This window comes from Pezoporus wallicus, unplaced genomic scaffold, assembly GCF_028554395.1.
Source record: "Pezoporus wallicus isolate ANWC-B61680 ecotype Strahan unplaced genomic scaffold, APGP_CSIRO_Pwel_v1 scaffold_6446, whole genome shotgun sequence".
NCBI classification, from domain to species: Eukaryota; Metazoa; Chordata; class Aves; order Psittaciformes; family Psittacidae; genus Pezoporus; species Pezoporus wallicus.
In genome coordinates, this window is record NW_026636264.1 from 6,483,403 (window position 1) to 6,502,700 (window position 19,298).

Consider the following 19,298-nt stretch of genomic DNA (forward strand, 5'->3'; position numbering starts at 1 on the left):
TTGTGATGCTGCAAAGTCCACTGAACTCCTCCAACAGCTCCTTAATTTGATGACACAGATCCTCACCAAGCATACTTCTCCTGCAGGCTGAAGACCATTTCCTACTGCCCCAGCCTCAGGAAGAGGCACCAGCCATCCCCTGCAGCTTGAGATCTGTAGAGCTGCATCCTCCTTCTACAGTTCTGAGTCCACAGAAACACCCAGTCAAATGCTGTCCATTATTTTATCTAAATTTGGCACTAGATTACAGAATACAAAAGTGATCAGCATACGGTATTGAGAGTGTACAGATAAAATTATGTTCACAATTAAAGATCATGATCAATTACTCAAGTATAAATTCTACAGGACAAACCTATGTCAAGTGGTAAATTTTGCTATGCTTCAAAATCATCAACATTTACATGTACAATAAGTATCTTCAAGGTATTTGTAAAATAATCCTTTTTGAATTAATCCTTGATCTACATACTCAACACTGGAATAAAAAGTTCTAAAACATACTTAATCTCTGTCTACATATTAACAAGCTTTTAAGCGTTTTTTGCCTTTGGAATAAAAAGTAGCCGATTTTAAAAACAGCTTTGAATTTATAAATAGAGTAGCTAGATTCTGTTCAGACATATACTGGACACGTCTTGAGTTTCAGTAGTTTGAAAGAGATGTTAGACCATTATTTCCAACTAGTCTTAGTGATAAGTAAATTTGACGGGGAGAAGACATGTATTTGCTTCTTGTACATATAATGGAAAGTATTGTCAGAATCTATCCTATCTGATATCTATTTTACAACTATCTGTAACCAACAGATAAATGGTAACAATAAACAACATCATGAAGTTCAACAAGGCCAAATGCAAGGTCCTGCACCTGGGTCAGAGCAAACCCCAGTATCAGTAAAGACTGGCGGATGAACGATTGAGATTGGCCCTGTGGAGAAGTGTGGCATTTCACGACACAGACTCAAGTCGATGCAGAGACTCAAATCCTCGTTTATTACCACCCAGCCCTTTTTATCCCCTTGTTCGGTACTTTCCCAAGCTGCACATACATAAAACATTCAATCTCACTGGCCTCTGTAAAACCCTCCAGGTAAATAGTCCAATCACAGTGTTGCAGACCCTCTCACAACCCCCACATCCTCTGGCCTTATACAGCCCAACTCATCACCCCAAGGCTTGTCAAAGCACCAAGGCCTCAGAGCAAACTGTATTTCATGCAAATGTTATCACCTTCACTCCCCACAGAGAAGGACTTGAGGATACTGGTAAATGAAAAAAAATTGGACATGACATGGCAATGTGCACCTGCATTGTACTTCCCACCTCAAATGCATTTACCTTACTTTTTTGCTTCTTATGTTTCAATATCCAAGATAATTCCTTAGACCTTACTTTTAATGTAGTTACAGGGAAAAAAAAAAAAAAAAAAGTTGTCTTTTCAAATTAGCTACTTTCCTACCTGATTAAGTTTCTTCCATAGATTGAGAACAGGAGAAAGTTCAGTAGACCATATTTCTCTGTCAAATTTGCAGCCAGCAGTTACTGACCTGCTCAGGATCCGAAGCTGTGAAATGACCTGAGTGATGAGAATACAAATGCAATCTTGAAGGAGGATAAACAAACTTCTTTTAGTAGAAAAATGCAATACAATAGCAAACACCCTCTGATTTATCTATGGACTATATTTTTCTGCATACTTAATTACTAATCATGATCTATTAAGAACATAAAAAATATTAAATATCTAAATATAGAACATACTTGGGCCATACTTTGTGCATATTGAGCCACAAACAAAAAAACACCTATATTCTTCTTACCACAGTAATTGCCTTTGTTCAGCAATAATTTAAAAATTAATGAGGTGTATAATTAATTAAAAAGCCTCTTTTTCACAAAATCTATAAACAAAACTTAAGCTATTCCTTTAACTAGGCTCCACTGGTAAGTAAAAAAGAGAAACAAAACCCACAGAAAATGTTACTAAATGCATATAATACCTATCAGGCATCAAAACTGCAAGACAATTACAATCAATCCATTCTGATCTTCCACAGATCTCTTACTCAGATATTCATGCTACCTCAAATTATTTAAATGCATATTTATTAAAGAGAGAAGGCAAGCAATTAAAAGAATAACTGCAACATTTTCAGAAAGAAGGGGTGCTTCCAGTTCATTAGGTCCAGCTGCCTTGTACTTTTAGCAACCCTAATAACACATAAACTCATCAAACACAAGTATATATTTAGAAAGAAAGAATACTGAAATTAAAATTCTTCAGTGATATTGCAGTCTGTCCCTTAAGCTGCACTTATAACCACATAATTTTAGGTGATTTAGCTATATCTTAGTTATTTTTCACAGTGCATAATTTTCAAGACATGTTACAGAGTAACTTACAAATTCTACTGTCTTGACTTTAAAGAATTAAAATTGATAATACAAACTGTATTAATCATTCAGATGGACTGGTCTATTTAATTTTTAGACAGAATGAGGCAGAAAGTCAAGTTGCTTCTGCTAGGTTTTGACTTATTTTCTGTTCTTGAAAGATGTGCAATGATGTATTGCTTTCTTTTGCTTTTCATTTTCTTTCGCTCAAGGGAACAGCACCTTCTTACTCAGCTTTGACAGGCGCTATGAAGCACTACAAAACGATAGTGAACTGAACAATCTGAACATCTATAACATTTACTATAATTTATATTTCATATTCATATTAAGTGTCTTAAAAACATAAACTAAAATATAACTCGACGATCTTATGGTCTTTTCCAACTCTAACCATTCTATGATCTATAAATATATATAATAAAAATAAAATCTCTATGCGTAACATAGAATCATAGAATCGTTTAGGTTGGAAAAGGCCTTTAAGATCATCAAATCCAACCCTTAACCTAACCCTGCCAAGTCCACCACTAAACCATATCCCTTAGAGCCACACCTATACGTCTTGTAAATCCGTCCAGGGGTGGGAACTCAACCACTTCCCTGGGCAGCCTCTTCCAATGCTTCACAACTCTTTTGGTGACAATTTTTTTCCTAATATCCAATCTAAACCTCTCCTGACACATCCAGCAGCTGTTTTCTCTTATCCTATTGCTATTTAGTTCCTGAGAGAAGAGACTGACTCCCACCTCACTAAAACCTCCTTTCAGGTAGTTGTAGAGAGTTGTAGAGAGTTCCTCTATGTCTCCTTTTCTCCAGGCAAAACAACCCCAGTTCCCTAAGCCATTCCTCATCAGACTTGTTCTCCACACCCTTCACCAGCTTTGTTCCCTTCTTTGGACACATTTCAGCACCTCTATGTCCTTCTTGGAGTGAGGGACCCAGAACTGAACATAGGATTCAAGCTGTGGCCTCACCAGTGCAAAGTACAGGGGGACAATCACTGCCCTAGTCCTGCTGGGTACACTTCTGGTACAAGCCAGAATACCATTGGCCTCCTTGGGCACCTGGGCACAAGCTGGCTCACATTCATTCAGCTGTTGACCAATACCCCCAGGTCCTTTTCCATCAGACAGCTTTCCAGCCACAATTCCTCAAGCTTTTATCCTTGTCTAGTCTGAAGTAAACTGCCAGAACGGAAGTCAAGGAGAAGTTGCAGTCAAGACAAAGGAGTTGTTGGAGCGAATGGAGCTTTGCCCAGGAACAGGTTACAAGCCAGCTGAGAGCCTGCAAACAGAGACTGGCACACTGGTGGTGCTCTAATAGGTGTGTGCTACAGACTCCTGATCAATAAAGTAGATGAAATATTTTGACAGCCTGAAGGAGCCTAACAAACACAGGCCTTCATACTTACGTCATACTTCACCAAACACAGAATCAATCTGCTGTGAGGGAAATATGAGAAGGTACAAGCAATGCAGATTTCTAGAATTTCTTGAAGACAATTTCTTTTTAAAGGCAAGCAATTATTCAACCAGGGGAGATGCTATACTGAATCTGTTGTTAATAAACAATGAAGAAGATGTGAAGGTTGAGGGCAACCTTGGCTGCATCAATCATGAGATTGTGCAGTTTAAAATTCTGAGAGAAGAGAGTAAGGCAAGTAGTAGAATCACAACCCTGGTACCCAGGAGAATAGATTTTTATCTTAGTCAGAGACCTTGGCAGGACATGGTGGGCAACTGCACCGGAGGGCAAAGAGGGTCAGGACAGTTGTCAGTCTTCAAGAACAAATTTCTCAAAGCACAAGAACAGTCCTTTCTGATGAGCAGGAAGCAAGCATGAGAAGCAAACAAAAGAAAAGGATGGCAGAAGATCAAGATGGATGAGGAGGAATATAGTGATCTCAAGTGTACAAAGCTAATCCACAGAAGATGGGAGCAAGGATGGACTATCTAGCGGGGCTATAAAGACATTGCTCAGTTAAGTTAGGATGGAGTGAGGAAAGCCAAATCTCAGCTGGGTTTCAAAAGAGCAACAGATGCAAAAGCCTACAAGGTCTTCTACAAATATTCTGGTAGCTAAAGGGAGGAAAAGAAAATAGAAGGCACCGCTCAGCATAGCTTCTGTTAAGGAAAATACCATTTCATTCTCTTATTCTCATAACTTTAATAATTCTTTGTGTGCTCCAGCTATTGTGTATAACAGAAAAGACTCTTGTTTAATTTAGCAAAAAACTATTTTCTCTAATCAATGTTTTGATTACAGTATCTTTATCATTCCTGCTGTTCTTCCTCCTTTTCACTCTGCACACATGCAAATATTCTGACAAGCAATACAGATAATAAACACACATTTCTACCTTCCAGATATAATTCTTTTAGCTATAGTTCTGGCTCTTATAATTTGTTTTTGAATAGTTGGCTGCTATCATTTGCAAAGAAATAAAACATTTATATAAAATATACTTTAACTGGTAATTCAGTATGCAGTACTTCACATAAACTTGCATATTTATACTATAAAACTGAAAAAAGGTAATATGATTGCTTTTTGAATATGGTCGATTGAAAATATTAAGTATTGTTTTCTTTTTTAAGTGTCGTTATCTTCATATAGCTGAAATGAATTTGAGAAGTAGTGACTGCAAGATCAAGTAATTATTTTCTAACTCTACTGTATAGGGTTAGTTGTCTATTTCTAATTATCTAATTATAGACTTTGACAATATAATTTAAATCGGAAATACACTATCTATCCATAATTTCAATCTTCTTCAGTGTAACTGTATCTGTTTCTGCTTTGTATATTTTATCAAAATAGCTCAAAAATATTGTGATGTGATTATCAAAAGTTAAGCACTTAAAAGTGCAGAATCAAAAGAAATCAAGCTTTAACAGTCAGTGTTCTAGAGTACTGTAACATAGTATGATCTTTACCAACTGTTCATGGAAATTCTTTAGCTCTTTCCAGTGTATTTCATTTCTTCTCTCAAGTTTAACAGGTATGATGGTAGCATAACATAATCAATAGACAGATCTTAAGTGGGCCAATTTGTAATTTAGGAGACCCTCCTATTGAGTACATAGGAAAACTAAGTACCTCACATAGGTAAGGATAGATAGATGGGTCTATGTTGTGGGGATTAGAATGACCATTTTAATTTACTGGAGACCTAACTCCAAAACTCAAGAAGAATTCCGCTCCTCTCACTGTACTATGTTATCATCAGGTCAATTTATAATCAATTTCAGATAGTTATATAGGATGAGATTAATCATACCTTAAACACAATACTCCTATGACACAAAGAGAGACTAGAAGTGACGAGCACAGATGCAGATGTCTAGGTCTGTTGAATCCTATCCTTTGGACTCTAGTATGGAAAGAACCAAGGTATGTGCTTATAATACTAAGGAAACTGAAAATCTAATCATAGTTGTATAATACAGAGTACTCAAAATAAGAATACTTTTTAAATACCTGATCTTTCAATGCTCACATTTGTTATTGTAACATAGCCTTTTAATATATTATACACTAAAAACTCTTATATGCTGTGCTAGTCCAGTCCAAATATACACCTAAATATTCTGAATAGAGAGTGAAAAAATCTAACATAAAGCAGGAAACCACTACTTTCACTGAAAACATGGGAGGAATGGAAAGAAAGCTAATCAAAATAAAAAAGCAATCACAAATACTGGTCTGTTTAAAGAAGGGTGAAAAGATTATTCAGAACCATGATTCTCTGTAGAAGATGTCTGTTTTAAGTAAGGTCAACTAAACAGTATTTATATAAAAAATAAAAGAGTAATTTATTTGTGAACAGTGCATCTAAATAACTAGAAACAGCATAAAGGAACTGCTACTGGATATTTTCTCCATTCTTAATGGAAAATTCATACACTCTTTTTTTGTGTTGTTAGCACAGAGTAAAATAAACTGCATATATTAATAAAGGTGGGATAGTCAAATTTGCAATGTCAATATTTATTTACGTAGGTATTAAATTTAATGTGCGTCTCAGCTTTTTAATCTATTGAATACTTTGTGGGTTTCTGCAGATATATGCTGCTATGATATCGACCAACACATTATAGTAAAAACCCCATGCATTTAGAGAAAGTAAGAGAGATAATGAACAGAATAGAAAGTAATAAAGACAGTAATCGTCCCATGTAGCTTCATCCAGAATTACTAGATAGTCATGTTTGACCTGAAAATAAACTCACAGGAAAAGAGAGAAAATTTCAAGATTTTAATTTCTTCTTCCCTGAAACTCAGATAAAAGAAATTTCTAGAAATACAATATCTATTTCTGTTCTTTACAGATTCACAAGATGAGGAAAAAGTCTTGCCTTCAGTAATTCACAGTTACTGCAAAACCTGCTATTTCACAAATACAATCTATAAGAAACACAGGCTTATATCCAAGACTTCAATTTATTTCAGAAGCAATCTATCCTACAAAGCATACAATGAAATAAAATTTTACATGCAGTATTACAATTTGAAAAAGAACAAAGTAATAAAGTAAAAAATATACTGTGAAATTCTGTCACTGAATTAAAATCTCAGATCAGTGATTTCTGAGTATGATTACTGTTGAAAGAATACAAACCAGAAAAGATTCGCTAGTCAAATAAAGGCTATTTTTTCAAGACTATGGAACAGATAAAAGGACGTTTATTTTTGTAGAAAAAGCTAACAAACTCCCCTCAGCAGATCTACAATGTCAAAGCATATGCTCTACTGCCATCTACCAGTTTTAAAGGAATGTAGTCTTAGCACAGAAACCAATTCTATGTCTTATTTCCTTGAAAGAAACAATATACCCCTCTACACAGCTATTCAAGGAAATATTTCTGGTTTTATAAGACTTTATAGCTCAAACAATAATATGAAGTTATAACATAGTTACTTTGATAAATACTGGTGAAGTAGTAACTCAACGCAATGTAACTATGTCTTCATTGAGGAAGAGAAGGAGATGGATTCAGCCCTATTTGCCTTCTGACAGAACTACATGCCTCCATACAGCTCCTAATAGTTTAGCTGCAGCTACCCACATGGCTGTGAAAGTAGTTTAAGACTGAACTGTCAATGAAATCTCCTGGACTTTCAGTCTCTGTGTCCCTTAGCCTCCCTGCAATAACAGGGTCCATGGAGGTTGTTAAGATGAAGGTACTTTAATGGCATTCATAACCAAATCATTCATATTGCATATTGATGAGTAAGAAAGTGAAGGTCTGTTCACTTCCTCTGTGGTTGTTCCCTCAAGACCACTTCAAAGCTGTGCTTTCACTCAATAAGGATGTGAGGTAAGACTGGACTCAATACAGAGCTAGATGATGCTTTAATCAAAATACGAAGCAAAAAAGGGAAAGACATTGACACCACCTGTATCTTCCTTTATACATGCGAGGATCATACATTTTGACACCAGGAAAATCCTCTGTAGAGCAGGGGTTCAGTGGAGGAGGAAAATAACCATCAGGATGTTGCAGATGTACAACACAAGCCCACCATTGACCCAGCTGATATTCTAACCTTCTCCCAAAGAGTAACTGTGGGGTTTACTTTGTAGAGGTCAAAGGATATATACTACCTGGAGAATATCATGCAGAAAGGAAAGCAGAAGAGGTGGTTCACATTAGCTAATTACACACCATGACAAAATTTAAAAAAACTGGAAAATTAGAGCCTTGTTCAGAACAAACTTTTATGCAGTGCAACAATATATTCTCACATACATAGCACCAATCCTGTAGGAATTAATAAGGCTGCTTGAATTATTGCAATGATTGACTGCAGTGGTAAAGAGCTGTGTTTTCTGGCAGACCACAGTACTACAGCTCCCATTATTTGACACAGCACTTTTCTTTCATGCAGCACCCCAGGTATATGCAAAACACTCCCCAGATTTTAACAATTCTTGTTAAGAACTCAGATCGCTCAGTTGCAAGGTAATAATAACTAGAGTTTGGCCTTACACATCAATTCCTGCTAGAGCCTATTAGTCACGTATTTGTGATGTGGGATGCATTTAATCAATGTCAATAATTATATGCTATGCACGGCTGATGCAAAGGTTATATAAATGCTAAATTATTTTAAGAAAATAGATTTATGTGCATCCTGACAGCTATAGCAATAACATAACAAGATCAAGAATAATTTCAATTGCATGCTTTCAATAATTATACCCATATTACTCTATGTGGCATGATTAGAATTATGGAGGAGCAGTAGATATAAAATTAGGTACCAGTGCTCAGAGGCCTGTTTAGCTAGATTTTGCAAGAGAAAATTCAGCCCGTTGACAAACAAAGAAGAAGCTACAGCTATTATTATATTACAATTGCACCTTGAAAAATAACCATATCCCACAGCCCCAGTCAGATGTATGACTGGAATACTGAGCAGACATACTCACCCTAACTTTTCTTTAGGTGACTTAGGTGGTAATAGTAGTGTATAATCATGATGCAGCAATCTAAGAGTTCCAGGTGACCTTGAACACCCTACCCTGCACATTCTGCCTCAGCTGCTGTCATTAACAAGGTAAAATCCAGCACTTGAACTTTAATACAATCATATATCTGACTACAGTTTTAGGAAGATAGCAGCTTTAATCTAAGTAAATGAGATAGATATGCATGGAATAGGGGGAAGAGCTACAGAACCACATGGTGATTTGCTGAAAATAACAGCAGGTCAGCAACTAAAATGAATAAAAAAACTAAAATGGAACCCAAGGATAAAATGCTGTTTCACTGAAGTCATGATATTTACTGAAGATCATTGCAATTACATTTAATGAGGAAAAAATCACATCTCCCGATCCTGCTTCTTACCTTGTTTGCCTTACTAGATTGCCCTACACTGTTTTCCATTATTAGTTTACTATTAATTTTGACTCAACAAGTATTCATCCCAAAATAAAAAATAGCTATAAAAAACATAATTGGCTTTTTCTACAAACTAAGTTTCAAGCACAGACTGAAGAGCAACATTATTTTAAAAGAGTATTATATTTAACAGCTACACTAAGGTATGATGAGCTATCCCTTTTGACTTCTAATGGTATTCACTAAAGAAATTGTTTTTTCTCTTCAGTCAACCACATCTATAAACAGAATGCATTCAGTGTGAGATTTCAGTATTGGGACCGGTGCTGTTCAACATCTTTGTCAATGACATGCACAGTGGGATTAATGCACCCTCAGCAGGTTTGCCAATGACACCAAGCTGTGTGGTTTGGTTTATACCCTGGAGGGAAGAGATGCCATCCATAGGGATGACCTTGACACACTTGGGAGGTGGGCCAATGCCAGCCTCATGAAGTTCAACAAAGCAAACTGTATCTGCATCAGGGCAACCTCAAGCACAGCTATAGTCTGGGTGGAGAATGGATTGAGATCAGCCCTGAGGAGAAGGACTTGGGCATATCTGGTTGATGAGAAGCTCAAGATGAGCCATCAGTATGCGCTTGCAGCCCAGAAAGCCAACCATATCCTGGGCTGCATCAAAAGGAGTAGAAGACCAGAAGATGAAACGAGGTGATTCTATCCTTTTACTCTGCTCTTGTGAGACCACACCTGCAGTACTGCGTCCAGCTCTGGAGGAAACAACACAAGAGGGACGTGGACCTGCTGCAGCAAGTCCAGAGGTGGCCACAAAGACAATAAGAGGGCTGGAGCACTTCTCCTGTGAAGACAGGCTGAGAGAGCTGGGCTTGTTCAGTCTGGAGAAGAAAAGGCTCCAGGGAGATCTTACTGCAGTCTTCCAATAGCTAAAGGGAATCTACAGGAAATCTGCAGAGGGACCTTTTACAAGGGTATGTAGTGACAGAACAAGGGGGAATGGCTTTAAACTGACAGAGGGTAGATTTAGATTATATATTAGGAAAAAATTTTTCACTGTGAGCATGGTGAGACACTGGAACAAGTTGTCCCAAGAAGCTGTGGCTGCCCAATCCCTGGCAGGGCTCAAGGCCAGGTTGGACAGGGTTTTCAACAACCTGGACTAGTGGAAATTGTCCCTGACCATGGCAGAGGGGTTGGAACTACATGATCTTTAAGGTCCCTTCCAACCCAAAACAGTCTATGATTATGTGATTTCTATGCTAGTATAATTTCTGTGGAGTATATACACCAGCAAAACATTTTTTGCCTGATTTCATAAACCTGAGTTTGTTCAGGTATTATAATTTACTTAAGTCATCCTGATGCAATGTGTGTTATTTCTGTCTGTTGAGTTTCTGCTAGAACAAACTTAAGTTTTGAAATGATTCAGCTGTCATTCACCACGAGTATGAAATGTCACAGTATGGATACACGAAAAGAAGTGTGAACAGAGGCATAGGTCATTTCTACACACTTTTAAAATACTCTGTAACAATGTGCATTTTAGTCCTGTACACTTCCAGACTGATATTTATAGCAGTGATTTGCAAAAGTACATTTTTACTGAGCATGAGAAATAAACCACACAGGCTTAATACTATGTCAAAGAAGCACATTAATAATTTTTTCATGGGAATTGTATTTCAAAAGCTTGAATAAAGTTCATCAGAGACCTACTAGCTTATAAAATTTTAATACAAATTAAGAGTTACCTTTCAGTCACGGAAACCATTTTAATACCATTATTTTCAGATGTGCGTCTTCATATTTCAAAATGTATGTGAAAAAGCTGCATTATTAATGGTGACACTACTGAAAGAAATATATAAAGTGCTGATTAACAGCCAACATTGCAAATACAGGGAGGAATTATTATTTATATTTATGCTGAGGATAGTCTGAGCTAAACTGCAGAGTAGTGATTTTGGACTTTACGAAAGCAGACACAGGTTTATTCAGGGAAATGTTAGCAGAATCCCATGAGAACAGGTCATAAAGAAGAGGGAAAATCTGAGACAGTATAGTGGACAGAACCTTATTTTCAGGTCATTAAAATGGGGAACAAAGAAGGATTTTTGAGTGAGCTCAGAAGAAATCACCTCATGGTGCAGAAAGACCAGGCTTTTCAGCAGAATAACTGTTTGGGTAAACAGGGAGGGTCTCAATAGATTGAAAGACAAAAAAGAAACATACAAGAAGTTCTGTTTATCAGTGATCTGGAGAAGCGGATTGAGTGCACCCTCAGTAAGTTTGTGGATGACACCAAGCTGGGTGGGAGTGTTGATCTCCTGGAGGATAGAAAGGCTCTATAGAGGGATCTGGACAGGCTGGATCGATGGGTTGAGGCCAATTCAGCAAAGCAAAGTGCTGGGCCCTGCATGTGTGTTACAACAACCCCATGCGATGCTACAGGCTTAGGGAAGAGTGGCTGGAAAGCTGCTGAGTGGAAAAGGATCTTGGGATGTTGATTGAATGCTAGATGAATGAGAGCCAGCTTGTGCCCAGGTGCCCAAGGAGGCCAATGGTATTCTGGCTTGTATCAGAAGTGTACCCAGCAGGACTAGGGCAGTGACTGTCCCCCTGTACTTGGCACTGGTGAGGCCACAGCTTGAATCCTGTGTTCAGTTCTGGGCCCCTCACTCCAAGAAGGACATAGAGGTGCTGAAATGTGTCCAAAGAAGGGAACAAAGCTGGTGAAGGGTGTGAAGAACAAGTCTGATGAGGAATGGCTTAGGGAACTGGAATTGTTTAGCCTGGAGAAAAGGAGGCTAAAGAGAGACTTTATTGCTCTCTAGAACTATCTGAAAGGAGCTTATAGTGAGGTGGGGGTCAGTCTCTTCTCCCAGGGAAAAAGTGATAGATAAGACAAGATGAAATGGCCTCAAATTGTGTGATGGTAGGTTTAGATTGGATATTAGGAATAATTTCTTTACCAAAGGGGTTGTGAAGCATTGGAAGAGGCTGCCCAGTGAAGTGGTGGTGGAGTCATCATCACTGAAGGTATTTAAAATATGTGTAGATGTGGCTTTTATGGACATGGTTCAATGGCAGACTCAGCAGCAAACAATGCCTGACCAACCCAATTGCCTTCTGTAATGAGGGCTGAGGAAATTGAGTTGCAGCTGTACAGAAAATCTACCTGGTGTAAAACAGACAGGGCCAGCTATGCTGGCTCCTGCATCTGCACTGTCAGATGAGTTCTTTTCTATTTTAACTGCACTGTTCTGCAGAGAGAACACAGCAAGAGATGCGAGATTATTCATGACCAACGCAACCAAAGGGATATTGTGTCAAAAGCTTGTTGTAATGGTAGGTAGGTCAGAACTGCAGAGCCACACTGAACTCTAGAAATCCAGGCTCTAAAAATTTATCTAGCTCTACCTGCATTAAACAACTAAGCACAAAATAATAATAATAAAAAAGTAAGTCATGTTGATGAAAAGATCACATCTATTTAAGTCAAATTTTTTTTTTAAACCAAAATGGCTGTTACCAATACACATGCAGAAGCAATACTTTCTGAATTACACTACAGAACATCATAAGACATGATTTTTAACAATATTAAAATGATGCAGCTAGAGATATTCAGCTCTTAAATTAGAATTGAAGTTCTCTGCTGTAAATAAGAAAAGCTGTGAATATAACCAGTATTTGCAAGGCTACTGAAAAAAGTCCATTTCTTGTTACTGCTGTTTTAAGTTTACCCAAACATTAGCAATGCAGCAGGTTACTGAAGAGACCTCTGCATGACTGCAAAATGCTGCACTGTGCTGCAGTAAATTTCTGCTACAGCAAAATGTGTTGCTCCACCAATACAAACCATCATTCCTATAGATGAAAATTAAGCAATATTCATAGAAAGTCTATAAAAATCTACGTTTCTATTATCTAAGTATTCAATCTTGTGTAGTGAAACAATGGGATAAAATGATACCAGATTGCTTGTAATAGATTTAATTATTTTAATGTCATGGTTAATAGAATAGATCATAGTGTTACCTGTTTAAATACTTATTTTAAAAGGTTTTGAACTGATAAAAGATTGCTGATTACAATTTACTTAAAATCAGTGCATATTTGAATTATTATTTTAAATCTCTGAGCCTTAAAATATGACTGAAGTCAAAATTGCTGTCAGTTGGTTTAAATGAGTAACTTCTAAGTATGTGTTTCAAAAAAACCTACTTCCCCTAATCCCGAGTTCAGTGGTATAGACAATGCAATTCTGTTTCTCTGCATAAGGAAGAAGATGTTAGTAAAAATACTGAGAAATTACAATGGCTAGTAGATATGAAAGTGTATGGGATAGTAGATATAAACTGTATACCACATACTTAGCACAGAATCAGTGAAGCAGTGGATGCAGTATTAAATCTCACGTTTGTAGTGCTAGTGACATGATGACTGAGCTGGTAGCAATTTATTTCTCACAACTTTATTCATTCAGCTTTTCTCTGCCTTGGCTTGGTAATGGAATTATGAGAAAGACTCCTGTTAGAAACCAATCACTCAATTGAATTGAACCATAGGATCACCTATGGATCTAAGGGAGCTGCCAAACTGTCAGAAGTGGAATGGGAGTAGGATTCATAGTTCGGTAGAAACACAATTTACAAAAAATCTCCCATTTCCATTACTTAAATTGCCTAAGACTAAAAGAAGTCCCACAAACTACTATTGAAAGGATAGGAAATCTCTCATATGACAAAGAAGCATCTCACAGAATTGTAACTACAACAGCCTCAGATTTTCAAGATTATAATCCATAGTTTACAGATTATAATCAATGCTATGGCAGACCAGTTCAGTAGAGTCTAAGTCTGCATGTGAATGCATTCATTTCCTACTTCCCTTCACACATGAGCTCTGAATCTATTCTGATTTTGTGGAGGTTAACTAAGAATTTATTTTCAAACACGAGCATTTTTAACAACTGCAGTTGTGAACAAATTATGTAAGCATAGCTGAAAGAAATAATGAGCAGTCTACTGTGTATCTGACAGAAACAAAGGCATTTTAGAATTGATTTTTGTGTAAAAGATTTTAAGACAAAACCAGATACATTGAACCTTCATTTCTTTGGCTTTGTAATGAGTTCTTGAGCTCCGTGTATTACCCTATGCACTGTTATCCTACTGATTTGTCTTTATATAGTTTTATAGTTTAATGTACTAATTCCTCTTTCAGAAAGAGCATGTTACCCATATTCTATCTGCCAAACTACTGAATTAGAGTTTAATGACCAGAACTAAAAACAACTTTGCAGTGAACAGCACCTGTAAGAACTAACCTATTGACAGAAGCTACATTAACAGTATAAACAGAATTAGAAACTACTTATGTATGTGGATACTCTTCAGCAAGAACTGAATTATATCATTGTAAACTTTCTCAATAATTCTTTGTTTATATAAGAACTAAACTAATATCTTTGCAACTAAAGAGAAGAGTTATTGTATTATTCTACAGATAAAAGTTGACATACTCCAAAAATCCCTTCATTTACTCTGAGTTATGGAAATTAATATTTATGAACAGGTGGTGGGTTCTGTAGCTTATACTGGATGCAGAAAAGATTCAGTGTCCAATGAAAAATGTAACTTTACCTGGGAACTGATCATACATTGTGATGAACGAGCCATATTAGCAGGCAGGCCAAAAAAGTCCGGTTTATCATCTTCTGGAAGACTTTCAATAATATTACGATAATCCTGCATTATTAAGAGGAGAGTAAACATAACTGAGGGACCTTTTGTTCAGCTCATGAATTTGACAGTGCATGGTAAAAGAATTTCAACTCAGATGTCTAGTTTGGAGTCTTACATTAAAATGCAAATTAATCTTAATATTAGTAGTAACAGCAACAGTATGTGAAAAGATAGGGAGAGATAGTTCTTTAGACCCGCTGAATTCCCTCTTGTTTACAGTAAAGGAATACTATAGGGGAATCAGAAACCATATAAAAAAAAAAAAAGCTATACATCCTCCGCAGCATATAAACAGATTATGTCAGAATGTTGATATATTTTGTAAATAGAAATAATGTATTTAGATTTTCCTATTTCATCCAGAAGTTATAAGAATCTTTAGCAGTCTACAAAAAAATTCTATTATGCTAAGACATCAAGTTTCATAAAAATGCAATGATAACCTTCTTTGTCATAAATTGACCCAATTTCTTTTACTCAGTTCTTTATAGCTATGCTGTTCTACTCCATAGTGCAATCAGACATTATAAAAAAGGAGACTGGCTGAACAGACAGAATAGTTTTGACAACTTAAGAATTAGTTCTTTACACAAAAGAAGTCTTAAATAAATAAATGAAGGCATTCTTTGGATTGTAACCTGGTTTTCTTTGTGGAATTATTTCCAAGAAGAATTCTTGAAAATAACTTTGTGTAGTTTTTATATTAGGTGACAGAAGATGTATACCTACCAAAATACTGCAGGAATTTGGTAAAGAGATTGAATATGGGAAACTAGTAATCTTCTTGCCTCTAGCACTTAAACTGCCAATGACTTGTGAATTGAAAAGCTGCTCCAAGTAGGACCGAAGAACCCTCATATCGAAGTAATTATCTACACGGCCTCCATAAATTGCATTTTCAAACAAGCCATGCACAAATTCCCATTGAAAGTCTTTGGAACCTATAAATTAATTAATATTAATATTAATATTAATATTGTATGAGTGGATAGCATTGCACTGTAAGCATTTCTTCTTTGTCACTGCAGTTCTTCATTGAAACAAAAAAATACAAGCACATCATATAATTTCTAATTGTTTTTCTTCTATATTACCAAGTAATACAAGATGCAGAAACTTCAATGTCTTTGCAAATACTTGTCATTGATAAAATACACACCTGTATTTCAAAATGAGTTATTAGAAATATTATTTAAGTCTTGCAGTTCTATCATAAACTGATTATATGCATTTCAGAAATTATGATATTAAAATTTTAATTATGCACTTCTTTGTCACAAATACAATAATTCCCCTTGTTCCAAATTTTGTACACTGTTTTATATCACATTATCATCTGATCTCATAAAATAAACTGATAGATTGAACCAAAACATTACTGGAAACGTTATCTGTCAAACACAGAGAGGTCCAAAATAGGTAAATCGCTGTAAGTTACACAATACAGCACGTAAAACTGATCATGTTACTATTAGTTTCCTGGATAGTTTGATACTGCGATTAGATTACTCTGGCTCAGCTATATCCTGTAAATTCAAAATAACTTATTTTCCCTCTCTTCTATCAATCACAATTGCCCAAAATAACTACATGTGATAATGACTTAGACCCTATAGCTTTCATGTACAGGTACAAGTTTGATCAGAAAAGTATTTCTGAAAGTCCCTTGAAAAAGGAAGCAGCAATTATTTTAAGGGGGGGGGGGGGGGGGGGGAGAGTTTATTGGTGGTAACTATTGTTTCCAAATACTTCAATTGTTCCTTTGTAAAAAAAGTTATCTTCACAGCAACAATTAATGATTAGATTAATGATTATCTTTGATAGTGATTCAATCTCTTTACATCACTGTATGTTTCAAGTCTGTATAACTAAGGTCCCATTCCAAAAGTACTAATCATCCATAAATATCATTTAAATCAATGATCACAAATTATGACTCAATAGCAGTTCCTAAATTTACATAGAAGTAAATTATACAAAATGCAAAGACTTTTAAAAAATACCTTTTTCATAATAACTGGTATTAAGACATTACTATGCTACTTAACATAAAAATGAAGGCAGTTCTATCGGTGAATTTCAACATGAAGAATTCATAAATATTCAATTAATTTTAAATTCATTTATTCACTATATAGGGGAGGTCACTCAGAAAGAACGGAGGCAGAAAACTTATCTTCCAGGCACTCCTCTATTTCCTATTTATTCCTCTGGACTCAAGAAGCTGAGCAGAATAGTTCCTGGCACAAAGAAATTACTGGTTTACCCAACCTCCCAAAAATGAAATTATGATTCACTCTTTGTGTCTAGCTTTGCTTACTGATGATGAGCCTTGCAGCATCTACACTCTTATCTGAGTGTTATAGAAAGATAAAGTTCTTCATGCAATGTCTCTGCTAATTGTAAAATGAGACAGGGTTCCACTTGAACTCGAGATCTGATAGGACAAGGCGGCTTCATCCATACAACTAAACTCTCTTTTGCCCTTAAATAAGGTAACCTCCTACCTGATGCCTATTGGAAAGAATCTCCAGGCTCTGCTATCTTGCAAACCATGACTTGTCAGTGCCTATGACAATGCCAGTCTGCATAAGCCAAATATAGGAATAAATAAACCTAACTGTGCAATAGTTTTGGGCCTGTGTCCAGCTCTTACCAGTTTACTAATACATATCCTCTGAGTTTGGATCTACATCCAGAAAACCCTAATAAGCCTAAGCACAGCTTGATTCAGGGTCAGACCACTTCCCATACTGAAGTACTTATCTAACTACCTAGACATGTGTTTATATTTGTGAAAATGTTCCAATGAAGTTTCAAATAAAAAATTGTAAATACCTTCAAAGCAGCCTTTAAACAGAATGGCCCCACTCCAAACACCAAACAAAAAAAACATGCAAAGTAACCAATTTATTTAAATTAATTTGAAAGGTTTTAATACTTTAAAACTAAGATACTGAGAAGGGCTATGCAACAGAAGTGTGAACTCTTCTCCATAAGTGACTTACCTTCAAAAAGTGTATCAATAATGTCAAAACCAGCACGGAGATCAGATAGAGAAAATTCATAGAACTTGGTCCAACCCTACCATCAAAAGCAATTCAAAGAATCTAATGAGTCACAGAATGATCAATACAAATATTTTTTATGTATGTGATTACTGTATACTGTACGATACTTAATGAAAAAGAAACATTTGTCCTGCAAAGTGCATCACTGGAAACATTCAGTAGAGGTAGTATTAAAAAAACAGCTTTACTAGTGCATTTAATTTTACATCCTTATACAGACTGGAATCATTGAGTATGAGGAATGTAAATTTAAGATTATTTTATTTCCTAACAGTATTTACTTCACTTAAAACTTGCTGACATCTGTGACTAGATCATGCATTGAATTATGATTTTATTTTTGAGGCTTTTCTGTATTTCAGTTTTTTTGAATTTTCATAAATAGATCTGATTCTTCAAACACAGTTTAAATTATACGTTCATCTTCTTACTCCTTAATTCATGTCACTTCTCTACTGACTGAAAAAACTATGATAAAAGTAATTACTGCTACTATTACAGTGAAAATGATGACCACCATTTACATATTTTATCATTCTCAGTTTATAACTCCTTTCTCGAGAGCACTTTTTTATATAGCAGTACTGTTTAATGTGTATGTAAGTCTCACAAAAAAGTTTCAATGTAAATGGATAACTATAAATAAATATTGATATATGATACAAAACTTAGGAAATTCAGTTCTCAAAGGTATGTCCTCATATCTCGCATATTCAATGAGAGGGACACAGTCAAGACTACAGCTGCTTCACAGGTCACAACCAAGTCACCGAGAAGGTCATAAACTGGAAATGTGCTGCAGTCTCCCAACAGTGTTCATATATTTGTTTTGATGGATCTGTACATGGACCTAAAGCTTGAAATTCATTATAAAGTACAAGAGCATGTAGCTGGGATTAACTGCAGTCCAGCAATGATAGAAATCTGCTATCTTAAGCAAAACAGAAAACCATCACTAAGTCTGTGTGTAAGATAAACACAGTTACAGTGGAATTAAGGAGAAAGCAATCCTATCTGGTGTCATTTGGAAACCGGTGGTAAATGAAAATGAATTGAAAATGAATTTGAACAAAGCTAAATGAGAGTTCATGTGTCAGATCAGTACTTTTTCACCTGTTCTGCTTCTTGAACACTATAATCAAAAGTCTGCTACTGCAAGAGGCAAACAATTTTATAAATCACAAAGTCAAACTAGCTAAAAACTCTCAA

General features: G+C 36.0%; 1 protein-coding gene across 2 annotated transcripts in view; it reads right to left on the reverse strand.

The window, feature by feature from the left end:
- Nucleotides 1-19,298, reverse strand: part of DYNC2H1 (dynein cytoplasmic 2 heavy chain 1) — a 164,747-nt gene that overhangs the window by 39,261 nt on the left and 106,188 nt on the right. For both annotated transcript variants that reach the window (XM_057399766.1, XM_057399765.1), the window contains 4 exons: nucleotides 18,027-18,102; nucleotides 15,748-15,959; nucleotides 14,917-15,021; nucleotides 1,462-1,578 (listed from right to left, as the gene is read on the reverse strand). In XM_057399766.1, the coding sequence (XP_057255749.1) occupies nucleotides 1,462-1,578; nucleotides 14,917-15,021; nucleotides 15,748-15,959; nucleotides 18,027-18,102 (510 nt within the window). The remainder of the gene's footprint in view (nucleotides 1-1,461; nucleotides 1,579-14,916; nucleotides 15,022-15,747; nucleotides 15,960-18,026; nucleotides 18,103-19,298) is intronic.